Source organism: Delphinus delphis, chromosome 8, assembly GCF_949987515.2.
Source record: "Delphinus delphis chromosome 8, mDelDel1.2, whole genome shotgun sequence".
In the NCBI taxonomy this organism is placed as follows: Eukaryota; Metazoa; Chordata; class Mammalia; order Artiodactyla; family Delphinidae; genus Delphinus; species Delphinus delphis.
The window spans coordinates 41,823,072-41,845,117 of NC_082690.1; the positions used below are offsets into that span (position 1 = coordinate 41,823,072).

Sequence of the window (22,046 nt, forward strand, 5' to 3'; positions counted from 1 at the left end):
TAACAATGGGTGAAATTGTTTCCCCCTTTAAAAACTAGGTGCGTCTTGTCGGTCATGAGCGCAGGGACGCACTGCCAGGGTGATGGGTCACCTCTCAGAAACAATTTCTGAACCTTTCCTTTTCAGCCAGCTGGAGTCGAGCTTGCTTGTGACAGTATGGCTCGGGAAGAAGTTCCCAGAAGAAAATCCCGCATTTCCCGCTCGCTCAACACAGGACCCTTCGTGGAGATGCGAGCCCAGCCAGTCTCCCTCCGCGTTTCTGTAACAAACCGCGCGCATCGCCCGAGCGCATCCTCTACACTTGGGTCTGGTGCTGGGTCTCCATAAAGGGAATGTGAAGGCTGGCGAGGCTGAGCTCCCCGACGCTCTCATAGTCACTCATGGCTACTTCAGAGTCTTCGAAGCCGCAGCTGGCTGACACATCCGAGGACGAGGTGCCTCTGGAATTGTGCAAGGAGAGAGACACACTGTCTGCTGGGCCCGCTGCTGTCTCTGTGCCCTGGTTCATGCTCACGGCAAAAGTACTGAATTCACAGGTGGCGGGAGGGCCCACCAAATCCGTTTCGTTGGGGAAGGGGTGGGGAGGGAGGTACTGGCTGGGATGGAACTGGGGCCTTCTCCTGCAGTCTGGGCTCAGCGTGCTGGCCAGTGAGACCGGCTGGGAGGGCGGCAGGGCCTCATACTGGTCCGGGAAGTCCTCTGGCAGGGGTGGGGGCAGCTGGTCCTGACTCAAGAACTCCTCTTCGTGGGGGGGTGGGTACTCGCTGTCGATGTCGTAGCCGCCCAGGTAGTAATCGCTCTCCAACTCCCGCGTGCTGCCCTGGTGCGCCGAGCCTCCCTCCTGGTTCTCGTAGTTGGGTACCTCTTCTATGTCCGACAGGCGGGCCCCTGGCATCCAGTCAGAGGTGTCCCAGTGATAGGCTGTGAGAGAGAAGCCGTGTCAGTTAGTTTCCTCCAGAATGGAGCTGGAGTCAGGGCTCAGAAAGGAGCAGGCAAGGAACCTGACATGCAATTCTTAACATCCAGGAGACCCTAAGAAGCCAGGGTCACCCGCATGCTTTTTACAAGGGTCTCTCAGGACCAGCCATGCTCTGGCCCGGGAAGTACAAGGCAATGGCAACTCTGAGGATGACACCTGGTTGCTGCAGCATCTCCCACTCAGCCATGCCGGAAGCGATGGCCAGTGAGGGCATGCCGAGCAAACAACAGTTCTAGAACCCTCTCTCCTCTTCCTAGCCATAGGCTAAGTGCACATCCAGGCTGGCAACATGCTCGAAGAGGTAGATGCATCAGCCGTCCTGTGGACCACAGGAGGGAGGGAGATGTGCGTGCAAACAAGTGAGTTGCTGGAGCAGGGGAGAGGCTGGGGGAGGGAGGATGCTGGGCTGGGACTTTCACCTCCAGTACCAAGCACACAAGACACCTGGAACATGCAAAATTCAGATCAAAGAAACTCAGAAAAGATGGAAGGAGAGTGACAGGGTAAGAACAAACTCAGCAATTCCAAACGCATAAGTAACATATTATGCTGGGGGCATGGCAGAATCACCTCGGTTGTAGTTCTGTCCTTGATCCGTGACAGACACTGTTTAAATACAAAGTGAGAAGTAAAACTGACAGTCCAAGTCATGTGAAGAAGGTACAACAGAACATTTTAGAGGATGTAAAAAAATGTTCCTATTTCTCCTTGTTGTTATTTGCGAAACGAAAAGATAAGTCGCATCTGTACCAGGCCCTAATAGTATTAAATCACTAATAAAAGTTACCCGATTGAAATCAATTCCCATAATATTGTAGTTTTGAATGATTTCTTAAATATCCCCAGCTCACAGTAGGTGCTCAATCAATACATGTTGAATATAAGAATGAATTTAGTATTAATCTGGATTTCGATTAAGTGGGTACTCTTCTCTCGGAAGGGATTTTAGAAAAAGAGTACCTCACATATGAAAAGAATTATGACCTGGATTTTTTTTCGAAATTGTAAAATTCACTCCAATCCAGAGAGAGACGTTCAGCGTCTCATTGAAACCACCTGTACCGCCCCCTCTGCTGCCAACTGATTAAAATCACCTCTAGTTCATAAAATAAATAAGCTACAAAGCTATATTGTACAGCACAGGAAATACAGACAATATTTTACAATAACTATAAATGGAGTATAACCTTCAAATATTGTGAATCGCTACGTTGTACACGTGAAACTTATATAACATTGTACTATACTATACTTCAATTAAAAAAAAAAAGTCACCCCTAGTTCAAAGTAACAAGGAAGTGATATTTCCAAAAGGTTAACTCTGCACAAAGAAATGCTATGGAAGAAAACAGTAAATACCTTCATTCTCTATAGTGTCAACTACATTGTTGACAAGCTGAATGACAGTCACTATGGATGCTTGTGGCCAGGAAAAGAAGACAGGAGGGAGGAGAAGGACAGCTTCAGGTTAGTTATGTATTTTAAACATACATTCACTTGTCTTAACAACAACAATGGTAACAACAAAGGCACGGCATGCAAACACCCAAAGCTTCCCATAGCCCATCCATTGGACTCCAGTGGACACTTTCATCCCCCTGGCTTCTTGGAGGAAGGGAAACAGCAACAAATCCGGGGCCAGTCCTCCTGAAAGGCACGATCGGCAGGAATTGCTGGGTCATAAATTCACACCTCGTGGCCCAGTGAAATCAATCTAGGAAGGCAAAGGCCATAAGCTTATGCTAATTTCTCATTAGTGACTCCCAAAGGCTCCAAGGAAGACCTCACTATCCCCAGGGATAATTACTTGCTGGTCAGCCATGCTGCTCTGAGCCAAATGCCAGTGATGAAGGATAACCTTTGCAGCACTGATGGTTTCACACTCACATGACGTCACCGATAGCCTAGAACGACCCGAGGCCCAGATCCCACCCGTAAAGTGTAGATGAGACTCAGCACTTGGCCTCTGAAATAGTCAGAAACTGGGAAGGAGATTTCTGTGCTCATATGGGTTGCCTGAGCACCTGATACCAGTAGCTTCTGGAGAGGTGATCAGGCACTTTAGGAAGCCTGCTTTAGTCAGGGCCAACCTAGAATGCTAAGCCTGAAAGCCCAAGTGTGTGATGAAGAAGAGCCTGTGAGAATAGTCAACCAGGCATCATCGCTGGAGCTGCTGCCTGGAGTTTGGAAACACTACGTTCTTAGCTGCTTCTACATAAAATGCAAACCAGCGACAACTTTTCTTCTGGCTGGGGATGAAGAAGGGAGTAAACACCAAGGTAAAGAAATCTGGAGGCCTGCCTCTGACCTTCTGAGATTGCTCAGAAGAAATCCACTGTTACATGGTTTGTTACCCCAATGGTCAGATACACTGAGGTTTCCGCACCTCTCAGGAGTGCCAGGGATTTGGGATGGAGATGGAAGAGATTTGGGGCTGGTGATGGGGAAAGCAGACTATTTGACTTCCATGACTGCTTCTATGGCCTCGGGGCTCCTTTGTTCCTGTCTTTCCCTGGGGCGGGCCGGGGGCGGGTGGTGGTTGGCAAAGACTATGTCATTTTCATTTTGTTCTTCGGGCTACAAAATGCCCAGCACAGGATTCAACATTCAGGAGAAACTCAGCAAGGGTTTATGGGGTGAATGATTACATAAATTATAAATATCCAATTTTGCCAATTGTTGATAAATGGGAAAGTAGAATAAGGTATAGACTAAGGTAAGCCTGCCTGTCACTGTCAATGACTACTTGAAATTATTCTTTGTTCACCACCATGTGGTAAATTCTCACTGTTTTATGACTATTTCTGCACCCTTTCCCTGCCCTGGGGAGACCAACGCATCCTCCAAAGCTGGTTCCTCAAGCTCAGAAAACCCAGTCCTTCATGAACGCCCTCTCCACAAACATGGGTTCACAGGAGGTAGAGGCTGCAGCTTTGGGGTGTCAGTGAGGTTCATGAACCACATGGAATCGTATGCAACATGTTGGGGGTATGTGCATTTTTCTAAGGAGCTGATCCATCGTATCTAAGATAAGATTCTCCAAAGGCCCATGACCTCAAATGATTGAAGAAGAATGAAGATACTACCTCTCTGGGAAGGAGGTTCTACGAGAAGGAGGTCTTGCCTCTGAACTAATTTCTAATGATGGGGAGATTGGGTGGGTAGTGAAGTGTGAAGAGATCATCATGAGCTAGAATAAAAAAGGAAACAAATCACACTTTGCTAGAGAGTATCCTTTGGGATGAGGTAGTGCCATCATGTACTAAGAGGACGCATTACTGGAGGTCTGCGGGAACCTCCTCTACTTCTGTGCCTGCTCCCAGCTGCGGCTCAATGAGTGCTTGCTTTTTCAGCAGACACGCAACAGTGGAGCCCAGCGAAAGCTGTGAGCATAAGCAAAAGCCCACGCTTGGGCCAGGAAACAGGATGGGTCCCAACACCTTCCTCTCAACCAGTGATCGCCAGCACAGGAAACAGAGCCCACCAGGAGGGACAAATTCCATGACTTCTTACCATTGTCGTCACCAGAATCTGACTGGAAGGAGCTCAGGGACTGAACTTCTGAGTTGCTGCCTTTATTACTGCCTGCAAAGCAGGTCACTTCTCCTGGGTCATCAACCCCTTTGTCTTCGTGGACAGCCAGAGAGAAAGCAGAAATGACACTGGTTACCTTGTGCATATTTCCAGCCCCGCCCCCTGCCAGAGTTCACTTCTTGGGGCACTTTCATTTGCTTAGAGAAAATAATTTAGTGCACAATAGAAAACTGACTGTACCATCAGGGGCAAAGATCTGTCAATCAAGAAATTTACATTATGGATTCGAAACCCTTAACCTGTGGTAAATGAGCTTCCAAATAGCTGACAGCCGAAAGTCGCTGTTCCATCCTCAAAGGGAAGCGACTAAGTGAAGAGGAAAGCTAGGATGAAGTGGCTGGGCTGCTCTTTGCCATTCAGAGTTAATTTAGATCATTTACATGAACTGATGTGGTGTCAACACCAGGTTAAATGAGATTACTTTTAAAATAGGAGTATAAATATTTTATAGGCAAGAATGCCATTACACTAATCCGAACTTCCCTCTCTGGGGAGCGAGTGGAGTTCTCAGCTTTGCCTTCTAGGGGGCAGCGCCACATCATTTTTGGGAATGACAGCATTCGGCACTCCGGAGGACAGCAGTCAGCGGTGTGGATGTGCTCTTAGCAACACACTTCTCCTTCTTTGCCATACAAAGAGAGCCTGCACACACACACACACACACACACACACACACACACACACGCACTACAGGGCTACTTTCTTATTTGATGGACTAAAAGAAGCAATAAAAACCCGTATCTTGAAGTTGTCCAGTGAAAAATGAATTAGTCACCCAGAGACTGTCTCGCCAGCTAGCTCTGCCTTGCTTAACAAAGGGGGAAATGTAGTCGATAAAAGCTCAACAATACTTTGGGGGGACATGTGAGTTTTGGCCTGAGGTGGATTCTGGAAATAAAGCTGTCACATTACGAAGTGGGTGGAGGGAACTGATCACCAGGAAAATCATCACAGAATGTGACGGTATGAAGAGACGGGGACTCGTGATTAAGGGAACAGTTGTTCTTCATGACTAGAGAAATCGCTGTTTCTTCCCCAAAACGTGCAGGCACTGCAGCTCTGCATCTGCCATCAGATGCTGAAGCCACAGCAAAACGATGAGTTGGATAAGCAACCGATACAAGTGGACAGAGATGCCAGGGAGATATTCACCTCCCAACAGCCATATGGCAGAAAACATGTGCCTTGGAAGAGCACAAGGTGGGCACCAGGCTTAGCCCTGAACACAAGGAAGGAAATGCCAAATGATCCACCCTGGTGAGTATAGTGCTGTGCACAGAACTCCTTTCTCCGCTCTTCCATTTATTCAAAATCTTCACTGCTAAATGAAAGGAGGCTTTCTACTAACCAGGGGATTGGCAAGGCTGCAGTAAAGTCTAACTCTACCACTAATTCGAGAGGGAATATATTTATGGTTAAAATCCAAGGGGAAGGACTTGAAGTGTAAGTGTGTCTACTCAGAGGTGGAGTCAGCAGAGAGCATAGTTGGAGTGGTACTAGAATAGAGGCTGTCCTCCATCATCAGACGACTCTCTCCCTCTCCCGTCCCTCTCCCACTTCCCTGGTAAAGCTCCCAAGAGCGGTCTGGGTAAAAGCACAGGCTTTGGACCCTGATGCACCAGATGCCAATCCTCACCCCTCCCTTTCCTAGTTACTGCTCTAAAGTAAGTCATTTCACTTATCCACTCCTCCAACTGGTCCCATGTGGTGCAACTGTGGGGATTTAAGGAGACGATCCAGCACACGGCAGTGGTGGTTTTTCATGTTCATCTGCTGCCTCTGTTTTCTCACCAAATCTCTTCGTCCTTAACCCTTGTATGCTGAACTCTGTCTTGAGGACTCATTGGGACATTCTTGAGATCACTAAGAAACTTCTAGGTGTCAAGTGCAGTATTTTGTTAAGACTGTGTCTTCCTGGATGGTTTTACGGTGCTCAACCCTGCTGACCTTATTGCTGACCTTATTGGCTTCTGCTTGACTGCCCTTTCTGCTTTCCTTGCCCTCTTTTTGTTGACATGTGTTTGTTTCCCTTCCTGGCCCCAACTCCCTGCCCACCTCCCACATGTAGGCATCTCCAAGATCCTTTCTGAGGCCCAGATGGACCATCCTCTCTCTGTTCCTGCTCCCTCGGTGAGCTCACACTCTCAGAGATTCAATCATTTTTCATGTAGTTGGTGTCCAAACTTTCACCTCTGACTGCCTTCCTCCTAAACAACAGAGCCAGACACCCTCAGGTAACCCCTCACGTGTCCCCTGCACTGACTGAGCTGCTTCCTGTTCCCATTAGGCCCTCTCCAATAGTTTCCTACTCAAATCTTACTCATGCTTAAAGACACCAGTAGGAATGCCCCCTTCCTTCATGGAGACGCCCTGTATCTCCTTGGGTGCATGTGCTTTCTAGCTCCATTTGAAACCAGCCTCCTGCTACCCAGGGTGTCACTGCTACTCGAATATAAAGCCATTAGGCCTGATGAAAAGTCGTAGGATACAATGGAGCTTGCCTTAGTTTCATTCCGACTGATGTTAGGACAGAGAAAACAATCACCACCTCTCCCCAGGTGTTCATATAGGACAACAAACTGGTCTCTGCTCCCTTCCTCTTTGGTCCTATTTAGTCTCTTCTCCCTGGATCAGTCAGAGCCATCTTTTAAAAATGTAAATTAGATCAAGCTACTTACCTGATTAAAAACTGCATTAGGGTTGCTGTTAAAATGTATCCACTCTCCCCACCGCTCACCAAGCTCCAATTACATTGACCTTGTCTATGTTCTTCAATATACTAAAGTCTTTCCCACCCCAGGGCCTTTGCACTTGTGGCTCTTCTCTTTGCCTAGAATTCTGCTGTATGAGGCCAAAAGGAGAGGGAAACACTAGCATCTGGCCTGGACCACTTTTCCTGCTTGTGGTTCACCTTCTTGTTTCCTGAACCCTGCATTCCAGCCAAACAGACGGACTTGCTTTTCTTCTGATCATGTGGGTGCCTCTATGTGGTGGAACACCCTCCTTTTCCTGGACCTTTTATCCACCATGGTCCAACTCAAATGTCCCTCTGCTCCCCTCAAGTCTTCACCCTAAGACTAGAAATACTCTCTTCTGACCTTCCATAGCACACTTCCTGTATATCACATAAGTGGCTACGCTGCTTGTTTTATTGCCAATGGTGTGCTATTGTGAGAAGAGCATGGGTTCTACCTAAATGGGAAAAGAATTTGAAAAAAATAGATACATGTATATGTATAACTGAATCACTTTGCTGTACACCTGAAAGTATCACAACATCGTTAATCAACTATACTCCAATATAAAATAAAACGTTTTTTTTAATTAAAAAAAAAAGAAGAGCATGGGTTTTAGAGGCTGGCAGCCCTGTATTGGAGTACCAGCTTCCTCTTACTAGCTGTGTGATATTGGGCACATTATGTATGTTCTCTGAGCCTTATTTTCCCCATCTGTAAATGGGGATAAGAACCAGGGCAATATTTCAGGGCTGGTGTGAACATTTAGGGTCAGAACATGTCCTACTGAGAGCTCTGTGCCTCCGGGGCGCTCTCCCTTCCCGAATTTCCTTCCAGTAAACATGAGCGGAAGAAATAATGATGCATTACTACTTCCGACTCACTTTCAGTTCCGGCATCCCAGCCATTCTTCCGGATGGAATCGCAGTCAGAACGGCAGGGGGACACGGCAGGGAGGTTGGGGGCCACACTGCACACGACCACACCCCGCCTGGCCGTCAGGATGCGCGGTGACTCGGGGTGAAATGTAGTCATCTCCTGGTGCTCGCCGCCCAGCCCGTCCACGATCTTGTCCAGGTTGCTCCTGGAGTCGCTCTGGAAGCACGGGGTGTAGGCCATGGGGCGCACGGGGACCTGCGGGGGCCCCACCTCCTGGTAGACGTTGCGGCTGTCCCCACCGCCCCGCAGGTTCCGGAATGGAATGCCGTTGCTCTTGTTGAGCAGGGCGGCCGTAGCAGGGTCCTGCACCAGTGTGATGTTGTTGCGGGAGTAGTTCTTGCGGAAGACCTTCTTGCGGAAGAAGATGAAGAGGATGATGAGGACGAAGATGACGCAGAGGACCACGGCGATGCCGATGAGCTCCTCCTTCCCCACGTAGGAGTGGCCGGCCTGGATGTTGGGTACCACGACGGGGCGCAGGCCGCAGTACTGCCCCACGTAGCCTGGTGTGCAGTTGCAGAGGAAGGAGCCAAACACGTTCACACAGGCGCCGCCGTTCTCACACTCCTCCCGCTCGCACTCGTTGACGTCCTCCTCGCACCTTCGCGACAGAACACACAAAAGCCCCCCTCAAACATCAGGACCTGCGGACGTTCCATGTTAAACCGACATCTTTAAAGGAGAAAAAGCGGACTTCCCTGGTGGCGCAGTGGTTGAGAGTCCGCCTGCTGATGCAGGGGACACGGGTTCGTGCTCCGGTCCGGGCAGATTCCCACTTGCCGCGGAGCGGCTGGGCCCGTGAGCCATGGCCGCTGAGCCTGCGCGTCCGGAGCCTGCGCTCCGCAACGGGAGAGGCCGCAACAGTGCCGCGTACCGCAATAAAAAAAAAAAAAAGAGAGAGAGAAAGTACCTAAAGGGTACCTGAAGCAAGACAAAAATGATGTGATGCAGTGTATATGGGAGGTGGGTGAGCATTTATGCGCCCACCGTAGACCCCGGTGATCATCGTGCATTAAGGGATTTCTCCCAATGCAATCTCTCCCACATTCTGACCCTAGCGGGTCGGAGGAAGGAAACGGCTGCCATGGGAGAGAAGAGAAGGAGCAGAAAAAGAAACCACAGATGCTGTTGAAGACGTACTGGTCTCCAAAATGCTCAGGGCCAGATACATCTCAGAATGTAAAATTTTGCAATTTTAGAAATGACATACAGTACATATCTTTCATATTATGTAGAATACCCACCCCATCCCAGGAACTGGTGCTGACATAGGCCCCATAATCAAATATGCCAGTGTTTCTACAGTAAAGCATATGGATATTCACAATAAATGAGGGAAATAAAGACTAGAAGTAGCCTCGGAATGGGTTTGGCTGACTTTGCCACCAAATTAGTTTGCCACGAATTTATCCTCAGTCCTTTTAGTTCTCAGAGCTTCTGGGATTGTAGAGCTACACTTAAAGAGCTGTGAAGTTAGACACCCTATAATAGAGTTTCCAGGGAGGAGAAAGTTTGGTTCTGACATTTCTCTCTAATAGATACAGTCATGTTTGGTCTCTCTGGGAAGCAGGGGTAATAGGGCGTATGTAGGCAGTGGGTGGAGGGCTACATAGCATTGTATCTTCTGGATTCTATGCTTATGTTAAAGGCTAAGGCTAACGCAGATTATCAGGAAAAATGATTAAAGCATTCTAACGAAAAATAAATCCATTTTATTCTCGTTAAAGCAATCGATGACTTGTTTTGAGTATAATTATAAGGCAAACATGTAAGCCTTACTCTTTCTTAGTTTAACATTATTTAAGAACATAGATCTTTCTTCTTCCCTGTCCTCTACTTCCCCAGTTATTCTGATATGTTCATTTTAAAAGGCCCGATCACTTCTATCTTTGGTAATCCACCTTTTAAAATGTAGTCAAATGTCCCTAATTTGAACAGATTGAGGCCAGGTCAGCTGGAAATTAGTCAGAATCACAGAGTATTTAAAAATAAATGCAGCTTTATTACTTTAAATTACATCCAACAATTCAAAGTCAGCTAAGTATTTCCTGGTAAAGTCCTCAGGAGATTTACTTTAATGAATACGTAAGACTGATCTGTAATTAGAATATCACTTTGCTTGAGATTACATACACATATATATATATACTTCTAAAACCATCAAGGATAGTTGAAAGCGTTGTTTTACTAAGAACTTAAAACATTCCCTTTCCATTCGGCTCACACTTTAATTTCCCTCTTCCTTGGGGGAAAAAAAGATTTGCAAAGGAAACGTAAGTTTTCAGTTTCTCAGAATGATCATAAAATGCTAGAAAGTAGAGCCCAGTTTATGAGTTCTGGGGAAATGGATAGTACATCTGCCTCAGAGCTATACTGGAAATATTAGGGGTCGGAGAAGACTTTCTTTAAAAGGATTGTTTTCCTGATTACAGAACACATAGTAATTGTATAAATTTCTGAAAATATAGAGAAGTATAAAGTAAAAATATAATTAACCCATAACCCCACTACCCAGAGATAATCCCTGATAACATTTTAGTCATTTGTAAGCACGCTTTATATTCAGATATTAACCCTTTGCCCATCCTATTAGTGGTGAATATTTTATGCGAGTTAGGTGGGTTTTTTTTTTTGTTTTTTGCTTTAATATTTATTTATTTGGCTGCGCCGGGTCTTAGTTGCAGCATGCAGGATCTTAATCGCCGGTGCGGGGTCTTTAGTTGCAGCGTGCAGGATCTTTTTTAGTTGTGGCATGCGGGATCTAGTTCCCTGACCAGGGATTGAACCCGGGCCCCCTGGATTGGGAACGTGGAGTCTTAACCGCTGGGCCACCAGGGAAGTCCCAATCCCAGTTAGTTTTTTACTGTTTGGTTTTCTTAGCAACAAGAAGCAGCGTAGAGAAAGACTAATTGCACAATCTCACTTACGTGACTCCAGTGAGCCCAGCTTTGCAACTGCAGATGAAAGTGTTTCCTATGGGGTCACAGGAGCCTCCATTCCGGCAGGGGTTTGGGAAGCAGGCTGTGATCTCCGATTCACAGTTTCTCCCGGTGAACTGGGAGAGACAGGTACACTGATAACCTGGAGAAACAGAGGAACTCATGAGCCATGGATGCCACTGGTAATGCTCAGAGTGCACGGACTCGGCCAGACATGGCCTAATTCCTCTGAATCAAATCTTAGGCAGGGCCCAAATTCCCAAGATGATTAGCAAATTGGTTATTTTGAACTTGGAACCCATCTTGCCACAAAAATGCCAAGTAATGGTTTGGAGCTTGTGCTAGTCCACAAAAATTCACCTAATTAACCACATACATGAATGCTAGTGAGAATGGTAAGCGACACCCAGGGAACAGATCCCAAAAACAGAAACCAGGATGGGGCAGAAGATGCTTTCCCCACCAGGCTGCTACTGTAAAAGGTAGGATGTCTCCATGAAGGAGTTTATCATAGGTTCCATACTCATTTCATTAGAACTCATTCTACAGTAGCTTCCTGAGAAGGGGTTTATAAGAAGTTAATGTTGTGAGACCTTGCACATGTTTTTACTCCACCCTTACACTTCTTTGATAATTATGTATGGAATTCTAAGCAATTCCCTCTATGTTACTTTTGAGAAATCCAAAGTTGTTTTGGTTCCTGAAGTTTGTGTGTGACCTAGTTTCTTTTTGTCGCTAACAGTTTGGAGGGGCTTCTCCTGTCCCCAACAATTTTCTGAGCTTTCACAATGATGTACACTTAACTTGAACCAGTACTGGGCTCTCACAATTTCTCTCACTGGAAATTGTGAAACTTTATTGCATTGATGATTTCCTTTGTTTTCTCTATTCTGTTTTTATGGAAGTTTTATGGTTTGGATCTTAGATCATTTGGATCTTCCTTTAATTTTATCTTTCTCTCATGTTACACTTCTGTGGGGTTTTGCTTTACTTTCCGAGAGAATTTCTCATCTTTTGAAACTTTTATTGAGATTTTCATTTATGTTATCATAAATAGTTTCTTCCAAGTTGCTTTTCTCTGTTTCTGTGATTTGGTCTCTGTGAAGGTAGATTTTACGTATCAAGCTGATTAGGCTACGGTGCCCAGTTATTGGTCAAACACTAGTCTAGATGTTGCTGTGAGGGTATTTGTGGATGTGATTAACGTTAATAATCAGTTGACTTTAAGTAAAGCAGATTACCCTACATAATGTGGGTGGATTTTATCCATTCAAAAGAAGGCCTTAAGAAGAAGGAATGCTGCCTCAAGACTGCAACACAGAAATCTTGGCTGAATTTCCAGCTACGAGGATTTCAAAGTAAAGACTGAAAAATCTACTCTTCATGAATTTCCAGCCTGCTGTCCTGCCCTATAAATTTCAGACTTGCTAGCCCCACAGTCTTGTGAACAAATTTCTTAAAAATCAATCAATCAATCAATCAATCAATCAATCAGTCAGTCTATCTCTCTCTCTACCTACCTATCTATAATGTATCTATCTACCTTTCCATCAATCATCTATCTGTCTATCTATCGTATTGTTTCTGTGTCCCTGGAGAACCTTAATACAGTCCATCTCTTCCACATGAGAGGATTTCCTTTTTCTGGTAATCCTGGCTTATCAGCTCATATTGAAGAGTGGGGTCGAAGAAAACTAGAAATCGAAATCTGATAGGAAGCTCTAAGCACATCAGTGGGGCCTGTCAACAACAATACTGTGTCAGTATCCTTGGGTTGGTCAAGGTTGGTTAATTTCCACATTAATGGCTCTATCATCTGCCCAGAGGGAGGGTAAAGGCCTGGTTTCTAATGTTTGGGGGAGTGGGTGGTAGTAGAGGAAGAGTATTAGTGGGTCTCAGCATCCAACAAGCACATCATATTTACTTTGGTTCGCAAATAACCATCCTCACTCTTATCTGAAGGGCTCTTGGGCCAACCTCTGCTCCCCAAGTGGTCAGTGACTGATGCTGGGATATTGTAGATTGATCTCTATAGGTATAAGATAGCTAATAATCTATAGATTGAAATACAGCATGCTCTCATGGACGTTTTACTGAATCGCCACTCCAGAGCACTGTCACATACAGGAGGACATTATGACTGTGTGTGGGTGTTCACAGGTTTGGAGAGAGAAGGACTCATCTTCAGGAGGCAAGTGGAAGAGGCAAGAGAGAAATCTTTACACTCCTAAGAGGAAGGAACTGGGTAGCCCCAGCCTCCCTGGCACTAAGAACCCAGAGGGCCAGAGGTTGAGGCTCTGAGAGAGAGACATAATACTCTTGAATGCAACACCAATGAAACACCAGGGAACTAATATATAAGGAAAGACCACTGTTGATGCAAACTGTGTCCAGAGATGGGCGGCCTGAAGTCTATGGGCAGGATGCATTAGTCTGGGGTCTGCTTGCTTCAAATTATGCTGCTGACTTGGGGTAATTTTTTTTCCAATTTGGGCAGTTGCTCACCTACATGGAAGTGGGGATTGCTGAAAGCAGTTGGAACTGGGAAAAATGCTTCTTTTTGTCACCTGGCTAGTCTTTGGTGAGGATGGCATGCCATTTAGAGGGAGAGTGACTTGTGAGAATGAATTCAATTCCTTTTAAGACTAAAGGGCAGGGCGGAACAACCACAGTAGGGAATCTGCAAAGCAGGGCAGTGATGAGTAGGGAGGGCAGTCAGGAGGGGGAACGTAAGGCAAGGTGGGTCAGCTCAGGTACAGTTCCTCCTTCTCCAGCTCCTATTTGACAAGCCCTGGCCTTTTCTCAAATAAAACCATAGCAGCAGTAGTAGGGGGCCAGGGAGGGGCAAGGAGGAACTGTCTGGAAGTAAGGGACATTTGAATCACTATTATGGAAACTGGATTCTAACGAGGGTCATGGGTTTGATTATTTTGATTGGGTGTCTTTCTGCCTTGGAAAATCAGAATTTAAAATGAGGCACTCCCCTTGGGGCTTCCCTGGTGGCGCAGTGGTTGAGAGTCCGCCTGCGGTTCGTGTTCCGGTCCGGGAGGATCCTACATGCCGCGGAGCGGCTGGGCCCGTGAGCCATGGCCGCTGAGCCTGCGCGTCCGGAGCCTGTGCTCTGCGACGGGGGAGGCCACAGCAGTGAGGGGCCCGCATACCGCAAAAAAACAAAAACGAGGCACTCCCTCTAGTGCACTGTTTTACTCTCACACATTTCCTTCTGCATTTTGTCATTTTCATTATCTTCTGTGGGATATCCAGTGCTACTTGATGCAGCCGTCAGCCTGACTGATTAACCTATTCACTGAGTGTCGAAGCCATCGGCAGTGGTGTGCTGGGGCCAGCTCATCTAGGGTGGAGGGTACTGAATTTTAAGCATTCAAGAATTTGGCAGACAGTTATTAAACCACTGGTAGCCTGATGCCAGCAAGGCTGGGAATATTTACACCACAGAAATCAGCAAACACGGCAGATCCGGGCTTTTGTTTTTAGAGACTTGGTTTTCCAGCACACCCCTGAAATAGGGACTGGGGATACAAAGCCAGAAAAACACCATCGACGAGCACAGAGACACTACAAACTTTGCACGAGGCAGAAGCCCTGTTCTACCTCTGAGAAAACTAGCTGTCCATTTTGAAGAAGATGATGATGGTGGTAGCTAACATTTAGTGACATTTATTATGGACCAAGAACAGTTCTAAGCACTTTACATGTATTAACGCATTTAAATCTTAAAACAAGCCTTGGTACTATTATTATTCCAATTTTATAGATGAGGAAACCAGGGTACAGAGAAGTAGAGTACTTATTTGCAGTCATGAAACTAGTGTAGACTTGAACCCCTGTAGTCTGGCTCCAGAGTCCTGAGTTGTTCAGTATTATCCTGAATTGTAAGTTTAACAATCATACTTTATTACACTCTCTAGCTGGATTTCTCTGTTTATTAAAAAGAGAAGCAAACTTTCTAGAATCTGTTCTCGTGATGTCAAACCCATGGGACAAGGGAGGCAGAGACCCTTTTGAAGAAATCTTGCCTAAAAGCAAGAAAAAACTTTAAATTTGGAGGGATTTTTATGTCAACATGATGAAAGGGAAAAGCAATTGGATTTAAAAAAGTGGTCAGATTTTCTTTTTTAATGAAAGAAAAGTTATATTTGCTATTTAGCCTTTGTGCAAGAGGCTTGTTGATAAAATTAACCTGTTCTAACGAAGCATTATTTATGATCTCATTATCCTGGCCTGGGCCTTATTATTAATAATTTTTAAAATGTCAACAAGTCTGCCATAATGATATTAAGTGATGTAACGTCTAAAATCACTTTGTCATTCTATGAAGGATCACAATAATCCCATGAAAGGTAAATAAGAGGCCCCATTAACATCCCTACTCTATGGGGGTGCTGGAGAGAATAGTGGCTTAGTTCAACTATGTATAGCTAGTAAATGATCAGTTTGAACTTGAATCCAGGCTTTCAGATTCTCAAATCTTTCTACAAGACTGTATTGGCATTGGAATTTGTCAGTAAGCCAGAACTCACAACTTACTAGGAATCAGGAGGGGCCTGTAGTTACTCCCCACAACTCTCCAGGGAGCCAATGAGATGCAGTGAGACGGACAGCATCAGACATCCTTCTGGGAGCCAAATAATCATCAAATAATAAAGCTAATAGCATAATAAAGCTTCTGCTCTCCCAAAGCATTACCATATGTTGATATAAAACACAAATAGAGGGAACAGAATTCCCAAAGATAGCCAGGCATTATTTGATCACAAATAATATTTTAACACTTTTGTGAATGTAAAAGAAAAATAAAATTCAGGGGATAATCTCAAAGTCTTATTAGAAAGAGTAGATTTTTTGTCTTGGGTTGGGGGAGAATGTCAAATAAGTAAACTATCACCAAGAACAGCAGCTTATTATGCGCTAGGAAAAATGCTAAGAACTTTCCATGCATTATCTCACTTAATACTTGACAACAACCCTCTGCTGAGAGTACTATTATTTTACCAAAGGGGAACTGAGGCTTACATAAGATTGTTTGCCCAAAGTTACACAGTCAGTAAGTGGCAGATGCTACTTCGTACCAGTTTCCAGATGTAAAAAAGATAACTGTCACACTAGCACTGAAATACCTATTAAAAACAAACAAAAACAATGCCATAGCTTCTCTCCTCTCAAATCCTTGTGAAATGAAAAGTGTATTTTATTTTATCTAAAAAATTTTTTAACATCTTTATTGGAGTATAATTGCTGTACAATGCCGTGTTAATTTCTGCTTTATAACAAAGTGAATCAGCTATATGTATACATATACTCCCACAACTCCTCCCTCTTGCGTCTCCCTCCCACCCTCCCTATCCCACCCCTCTAGGTGGACACAAAGCACCGAGCTGATCTCCCTGTGCTATGTGGCTGCTTCCCACTAGCTATCTATTTTACATTTGGGAGTGTATATATGTCCATGCCACTCTCTCACTTCGTCCCAGCTTACCCTTCCCCCTCCCCGTGTCCTCAAGTCCATTCTCTATGTCTGCGTCTTTATTCCTGTCCTGCCTCTAGGTTCTTCAGAACCAACTTTTTTTTTTTTTTAGATTCCATATATATATGTGTTAGCATATGGTATTTGTTTTCCTCTTTCTGACTTACTTCACTCTGTATGACAGACTCTAGGTCCATCCGCCTCACTACAAATAACTCAATTTCGTTTCTTTTGATGGCTGAGTAATATTCCATTGTATACATGTGCCACATCGAGAAGTGTATTTTAAAGCCTTGCCTCAAAGCTGTGCTCTTGTTTACAATCCTTCTAGTTACAGCCGATACAGATGGTTTTGAAATCTGCACCCAGATGAACTTAAAATGCCCCCTCCTTTCCTTGCTCAAAGAAGAACATTGCAAAACCTATGAAACGCAAAAACAGAAGTGGTTTGAGCAATTATAGAATGAATTTGGGCTGTGTAGGCAAATAATCAAGATAATTCCTAACTTACTCCTTTGACTTTAAGTCATTTTCCGACCTGATTCACCCAAGTAATAGCGTCCACCTTCGGCCCTGTTCACCTGGGGTAGGTGAACATCATTCTGATCCAGTTTGGCTGCCTCGATAAGGAAACATCTACCTTCCGCACGAAGGTGGAAGTAATGACAGATGTGCAACTAGCACTTGGGATCTGAAGTCAGCGTCAACCACTATGCTGCTGAATTACGACTGCATTTAGACACTCCAGGAACTTTACAGTTTGGGGAGGCAGCTGTGATGTGGTGGGTCCGTCTAAGTTCTGGCTGCTCCTCACCAGCTGGGTGTGATCATGGCCGAGCCGCCTGACCTCTAGGGACCTCCCTGTTTTTATCTGATAATTAAGCCTCACTAATACCCACTTCATAGGGGATAATAAGGTTTCTGGATTCATCAACCACAATGCAGCCCACAAACATTAGGTGCTTTATTGTTGTAATTACTGTAATTACTATGGATTCTGAAATCAGCTTCATTTCTGGGTTGCTCATAAAGCAAACAAAAGAAAGCCATGGGAGTTTTTTCACTCTGACTTTTAGGCTGAATATTGGGAAGTACTGAAAATTCTAGTCCACGTGAATCTCAATGAGTTTGAGAAAACTGGTGGCCACGTTATCACGTGAGATGCTAATCATAAGTGGAGTGAGCTTAGCTGAGGACTATGGCCTCTGTCATTACTTCACCCTCTCAACTTGTAGTCACTCTGACCTTTCTCTTTCCCTAAGCAGGGTCCATGCAATACCTTTAGACCTTGTAAGATGAAAACCTTTGCAGGTGAGACCTCTAATTTCCCCTAGGAAAGCTGGTTCACATTTCACATATTGTATATTGGGCTGAACCTCTAATACTTTCCTTGAGGACCTGGAACCATTTAATGTGTTTTTAGGGTTTTTCTATTAATATCAATATTATATTATTAATGCTGTTACCATGAGGCTTTTCTAAAGTACCCCCCAAAATTACCTCAGTATTTAGAAGAAAGTCACCCAGAAAAAAAACCTTTTTCCCCATTAGCTGCAAAGCTCAGTCAAATTTGTCCATAGTATATTATCTGGGAGCCTGGCTTTTCCTTTCTCTGTCCCCCTGTGCTCAGTGGGCCAGTGGGCTGAGCACATACAGGGAACCTGTCTAATTCCCTTAAGCCAGCTGTGAAGGGTGGGAGGCCACATAACTGGATCCACTGGTCACAGAGACAGCAACACAGAGAATTTAACACAGAGCTCGACACAAATCAGTCACTTCATTAAAGTCTGACAGACTGAATTAATCTAGACACTTACAAGTTAGGGGCCCAAAATACTCAGCAAAATGATGTGCTACTCAAAGTAGCACAGGTCACTCTGTAGCTGAAGATGCTTCTATGCCCAACTATTAACAAAATCTGGGAACTTGTTGTTTTATGCACCTCGCTTAGAGGGAGTAGGTATGCACTATTACTTTTATCTTTGAAAGGGGGGCTCAGGTGACCCCAAACTTCTGACTGTCTGGGGAACAAAGTTCAATCTTTACACTAAATCAATTATTAAAAATGCAGGCTGTGCATCTGACATTCAATTTCTGAATGTCTTATGTCTCCTGTAATTCACTGATTCACATTCTGCAAATACAGAGTTTACTGGGATTCCCAAATGTCAGTGGTTCTCAAACTCAGAATTGCATAAAACTGTCTTGGAGGCTTGTTAAAAACAGAGATGCCCGAATTCCACACTTGCAGATTCTGAGATTCTGATTCGTAGGTTTGGGTCTCTTTCTTCCTCCAAAGTTTTCACTGAGAAATTTTTTCTTGGTGGTAAATTCAGTAACTTGCAAATACAACTCAGTGACCTAGGAGAATGTTCCTTGGATGTGGACAGTGGATGACAGAGGCAAGTCAATAGATTCTCCTTTTCCCTTAACAACCAAGAGACTCTTCTATAACAAGCTCTTGTTTTAATCAGGTCCTCAGATGGTACAGAGGCACCTTGGAGTTTGAGAACCACTATATACAACACACGAAAACAGAAAAGAACTCATTTGTTTTTGGCGTTTCAGGGCAGTTCAGAGACAGAGAGAGAAATCAACGTATCACCTAGGGATATTGTTAAAGTACAGATTCTGATTCATTCTGAGTTGCTGCATTTTTAACATTTCCGGTGATGTGGCTTCTGCTGGTCCCTGGAACACACTTTGAGTAACAAGGGTTAAGAGCACAGGCTGGGGGGCTGGGCGGGGGGGAGGAGTTCCGCAAACCTGGATCACATCCTGCTTCTTCACTTTACTGTGTGATGTTGGGCTAGTTACTTAACCTCTCTGGCCTGTTTCTTTATCTGAAACATGGGGGTTGAAGGGAGCAAAGAATAGTACCGATCCAGAGTACTGGGGTAAGAACTGTGTCACAGCACAGGTAACAGTACCAAGCACATAGTCACAAAATGACAAACTAACAAATGGAACTCTACCATCGAAAAAGTTATCAACTTCTCCTTTTAAGAGTTAAGCTTGCAGTCTCATGAAAGTCATCTGAATGACTATTTCTGACCTGGTAGTCATCAGTTGCTGCCTTGCTTCGCCAAATTATAGTTTAGCCTCAACTTGGCATTCCGGTCGTGGGCTTGAGCTGAGTAGGATAGGATAAGGCACGAAGGACTGGGGCCTCCTTTTCAGATCGTGGGTGCTCACTGGGCTGCTGCCCACCCACTGGGTCTGGAAACGCAGGGGTCACGATGGGACTAGGCCATTTCTTTTCCATGGTGGTTGCTATTTCCAGTTCATGTTTATGAAATACATATAATTTTAAGGCTTTACCAAGAGAGAGCCTTCCCTCTGTGGTTGATTTATAGAGTCATATTTACCCTCTTATTACAAGTCAGCGTTCTGGGCTTTGACTCCCCTGGGGTTCCCGTGGTTTGCTCCTGGGACAGTCAGAGGGATAACCCTGGTCAAATCTGCTGACCATGCCATTCCAAGCTAGTAGACTCGGCTTCCTTGCCCCTCATGCCAAGGGTTTGGTTGGGTTTGGAGGTGGCTGAAGCAGAATCCTGCTTCTCTGAAAGAAATCTGCTTCTTGCTGTGGGTTGCCTGCTATTAAAACTCTGAATGCTCTGGAACAAGGGCCTGGTGCTAGATTGTCACAATTAGAGAGTGGAGTCTGTCACCAGGAGAGCCAATGACCAATACCCCAGCATTCTTGAAGGGCCAAGAGAATGATTATGCTAAAATATGTCTCGTGGAATTTTAGAGCAACACATAACTCAGGGTTCCAACAACAGTAAGATGTTCAAACCATGAACTTGTGTTATCAACATTCTCACATGGAGTCACTTTAAGCACCTCACTCTACTTTCTCTAGTTCACATTTCCTATCTGAATACTCCATGCATCCTAGCCTTCGATCTGGGGAAGCAAGACTCTTTTCCTGTGATTAGATACGCTAGTAGCCAGAGGGAATTCTTCCAGGCATGAATATTCTTTCATTAATGACTCAGTATTATTGTTCTTTTTATTTTATTTATTTATTTATTTATTTATATTGTTCTTCTTAAACCATCACTCACAACTAAGATGACTTTTCCTTTATTTATTTATTTATTTATTTTTCTGGTACGCGGGCCTCTCACTGTTGTGGCCTCTCCCGTTGTGGAGCACAGGCTCCGGATGCGCAGGCTCAGCGGCCGTGGCTCATGGGCCCAGCCGCTCCGCAGCATGTGGGATCCTCCCGGACTGGGGCACGAACCCGTGTGCCTTGCTTCGGCAGGCGGACTCTCAACCACTGCGCCACCAGGGAAGCCCTCCTTTATTTTAAATAAGCTTATAATTAGCGAAATACTTTCATAGATATGAGGTAAAGGGAAAATTGTTGGTTCTTCCTTTTCTTGTCCTCCCATCCCTCCCTACTATTTGGCAAGAATTTAGGGAATTTGCAGATAGGATACGGAGACCTACCAAGAATCCCTCTGATAATGGGGGCAAGAAAATGGATTCTCTCTCCTCTTTTCTTAGAAACCAAAACCCCAATCCTGACAGCCAGGAAGCAGGTAGGTACCTCCTCACACATCAGAAGAGGGCTCCTGGACTCCCCTGGTGGTGCAATGGTTAAGAATCTGCCTGCCAATGCAGGGGACACAGGTTTGATCCCTGGTCCAGGAAGATCCCACATGCCGCGGAGCAATGAAGCCCGTGCGCCACGACTACTGAGCCTGCGCCCTAGAGCCCGCGAGCCACAACTACTGAGCCTGCGTGCTGTAACTACTGAAGCCCTCGCGCCTAGGGCCCGTGCTCCACAACGAGAGAAGCCACCGCAATGAGAAGCCCATACATCGCAACGAAGAGTAGCCCTCACTTGACGCAACTAGAGAAAGCCTGCACAAAGCAATGAAGACCCAATACAGCCAAAAAAAAAAAAAAAAAGGCTCCTGTGCCTTTGATTCCCCAGGGCAGCAACAGAAACACTCTTCCTGGATTTTCTGGTGAGTGGCCACGAGTTTGGTGGCCCTGGGCTCAGTACTGTTGTGCATGAGAGCACGGTACTTCCCCATCTGGATCACACCCGGGGGCTCCTGAAATAAGGACCACTGGGCCCTCTCAACTAAACAGGTAGTAGGCTTGAGAGAAGGGAGTTGTATAGATGGAGGTGAGGAAAGACACTTTCTTTGTTTAAGGAAAACATTAGCCTCCTGGTACAAAGGAGAGCTGGAGCTGATGAAAGGCTTTATTCCCTTGGAAGAAAGAGTACCTCCCGTAGAATCCCAAGCCCAAGCCCAAGCCCAATCACAGGGGAAAGTGAGGAACAGGGAACAAAGAGGAGTTTGAGAGAGGATGCAACCCATGGGTAAAGTTGGGTCGCTGGGGAGGGGGAAGCA

At 45.3% G+C, this 22,046-nt stretch overlaps 1 protein-coding gene across 2 annotated transcripts in view; it reads right to left on the minus strand.

The window, feature by feature from the left end:
• Positions 1-295: 295 nt before the first annotated feature.
• Positions 296-22,046, minus strand: part of FAT3 (FAT atypical cadherin 3) — a 560,699-nt gene continuing 538,948 nt past the window's right edge. Inside the window, exons 22-27 of one of the 2 annotated variants that reach the window (XM_060017234.1) lie at positions 11,175-11,328; positions 8,193-8,848; positions 4,493-4,606; positions 2,339-2,398; positions 1,550-1,585; positions 296-921 (exon numbers count right to left, since the gene is read on the minus strand). In XM_060017234.1, coding sequence (XP_059873217.1) covers positions 296-921; positions 1,550-1,585; positions 2,339-2,398; positions 4,493-4,606; positions 8,193-8,848; positions 11,175-11,328 — 1,646 coding nt within the window. The remainder of the gene's footprint in view (positions 922-1,549; positions 1,586-2,338; positions 2,399-4,492; positions 4,607-8,192; positions 8,849-11,174; positions 11,329-22,046) is intronic. The other variant, XM_060017235.1, reaches the window with a different exon arrangement.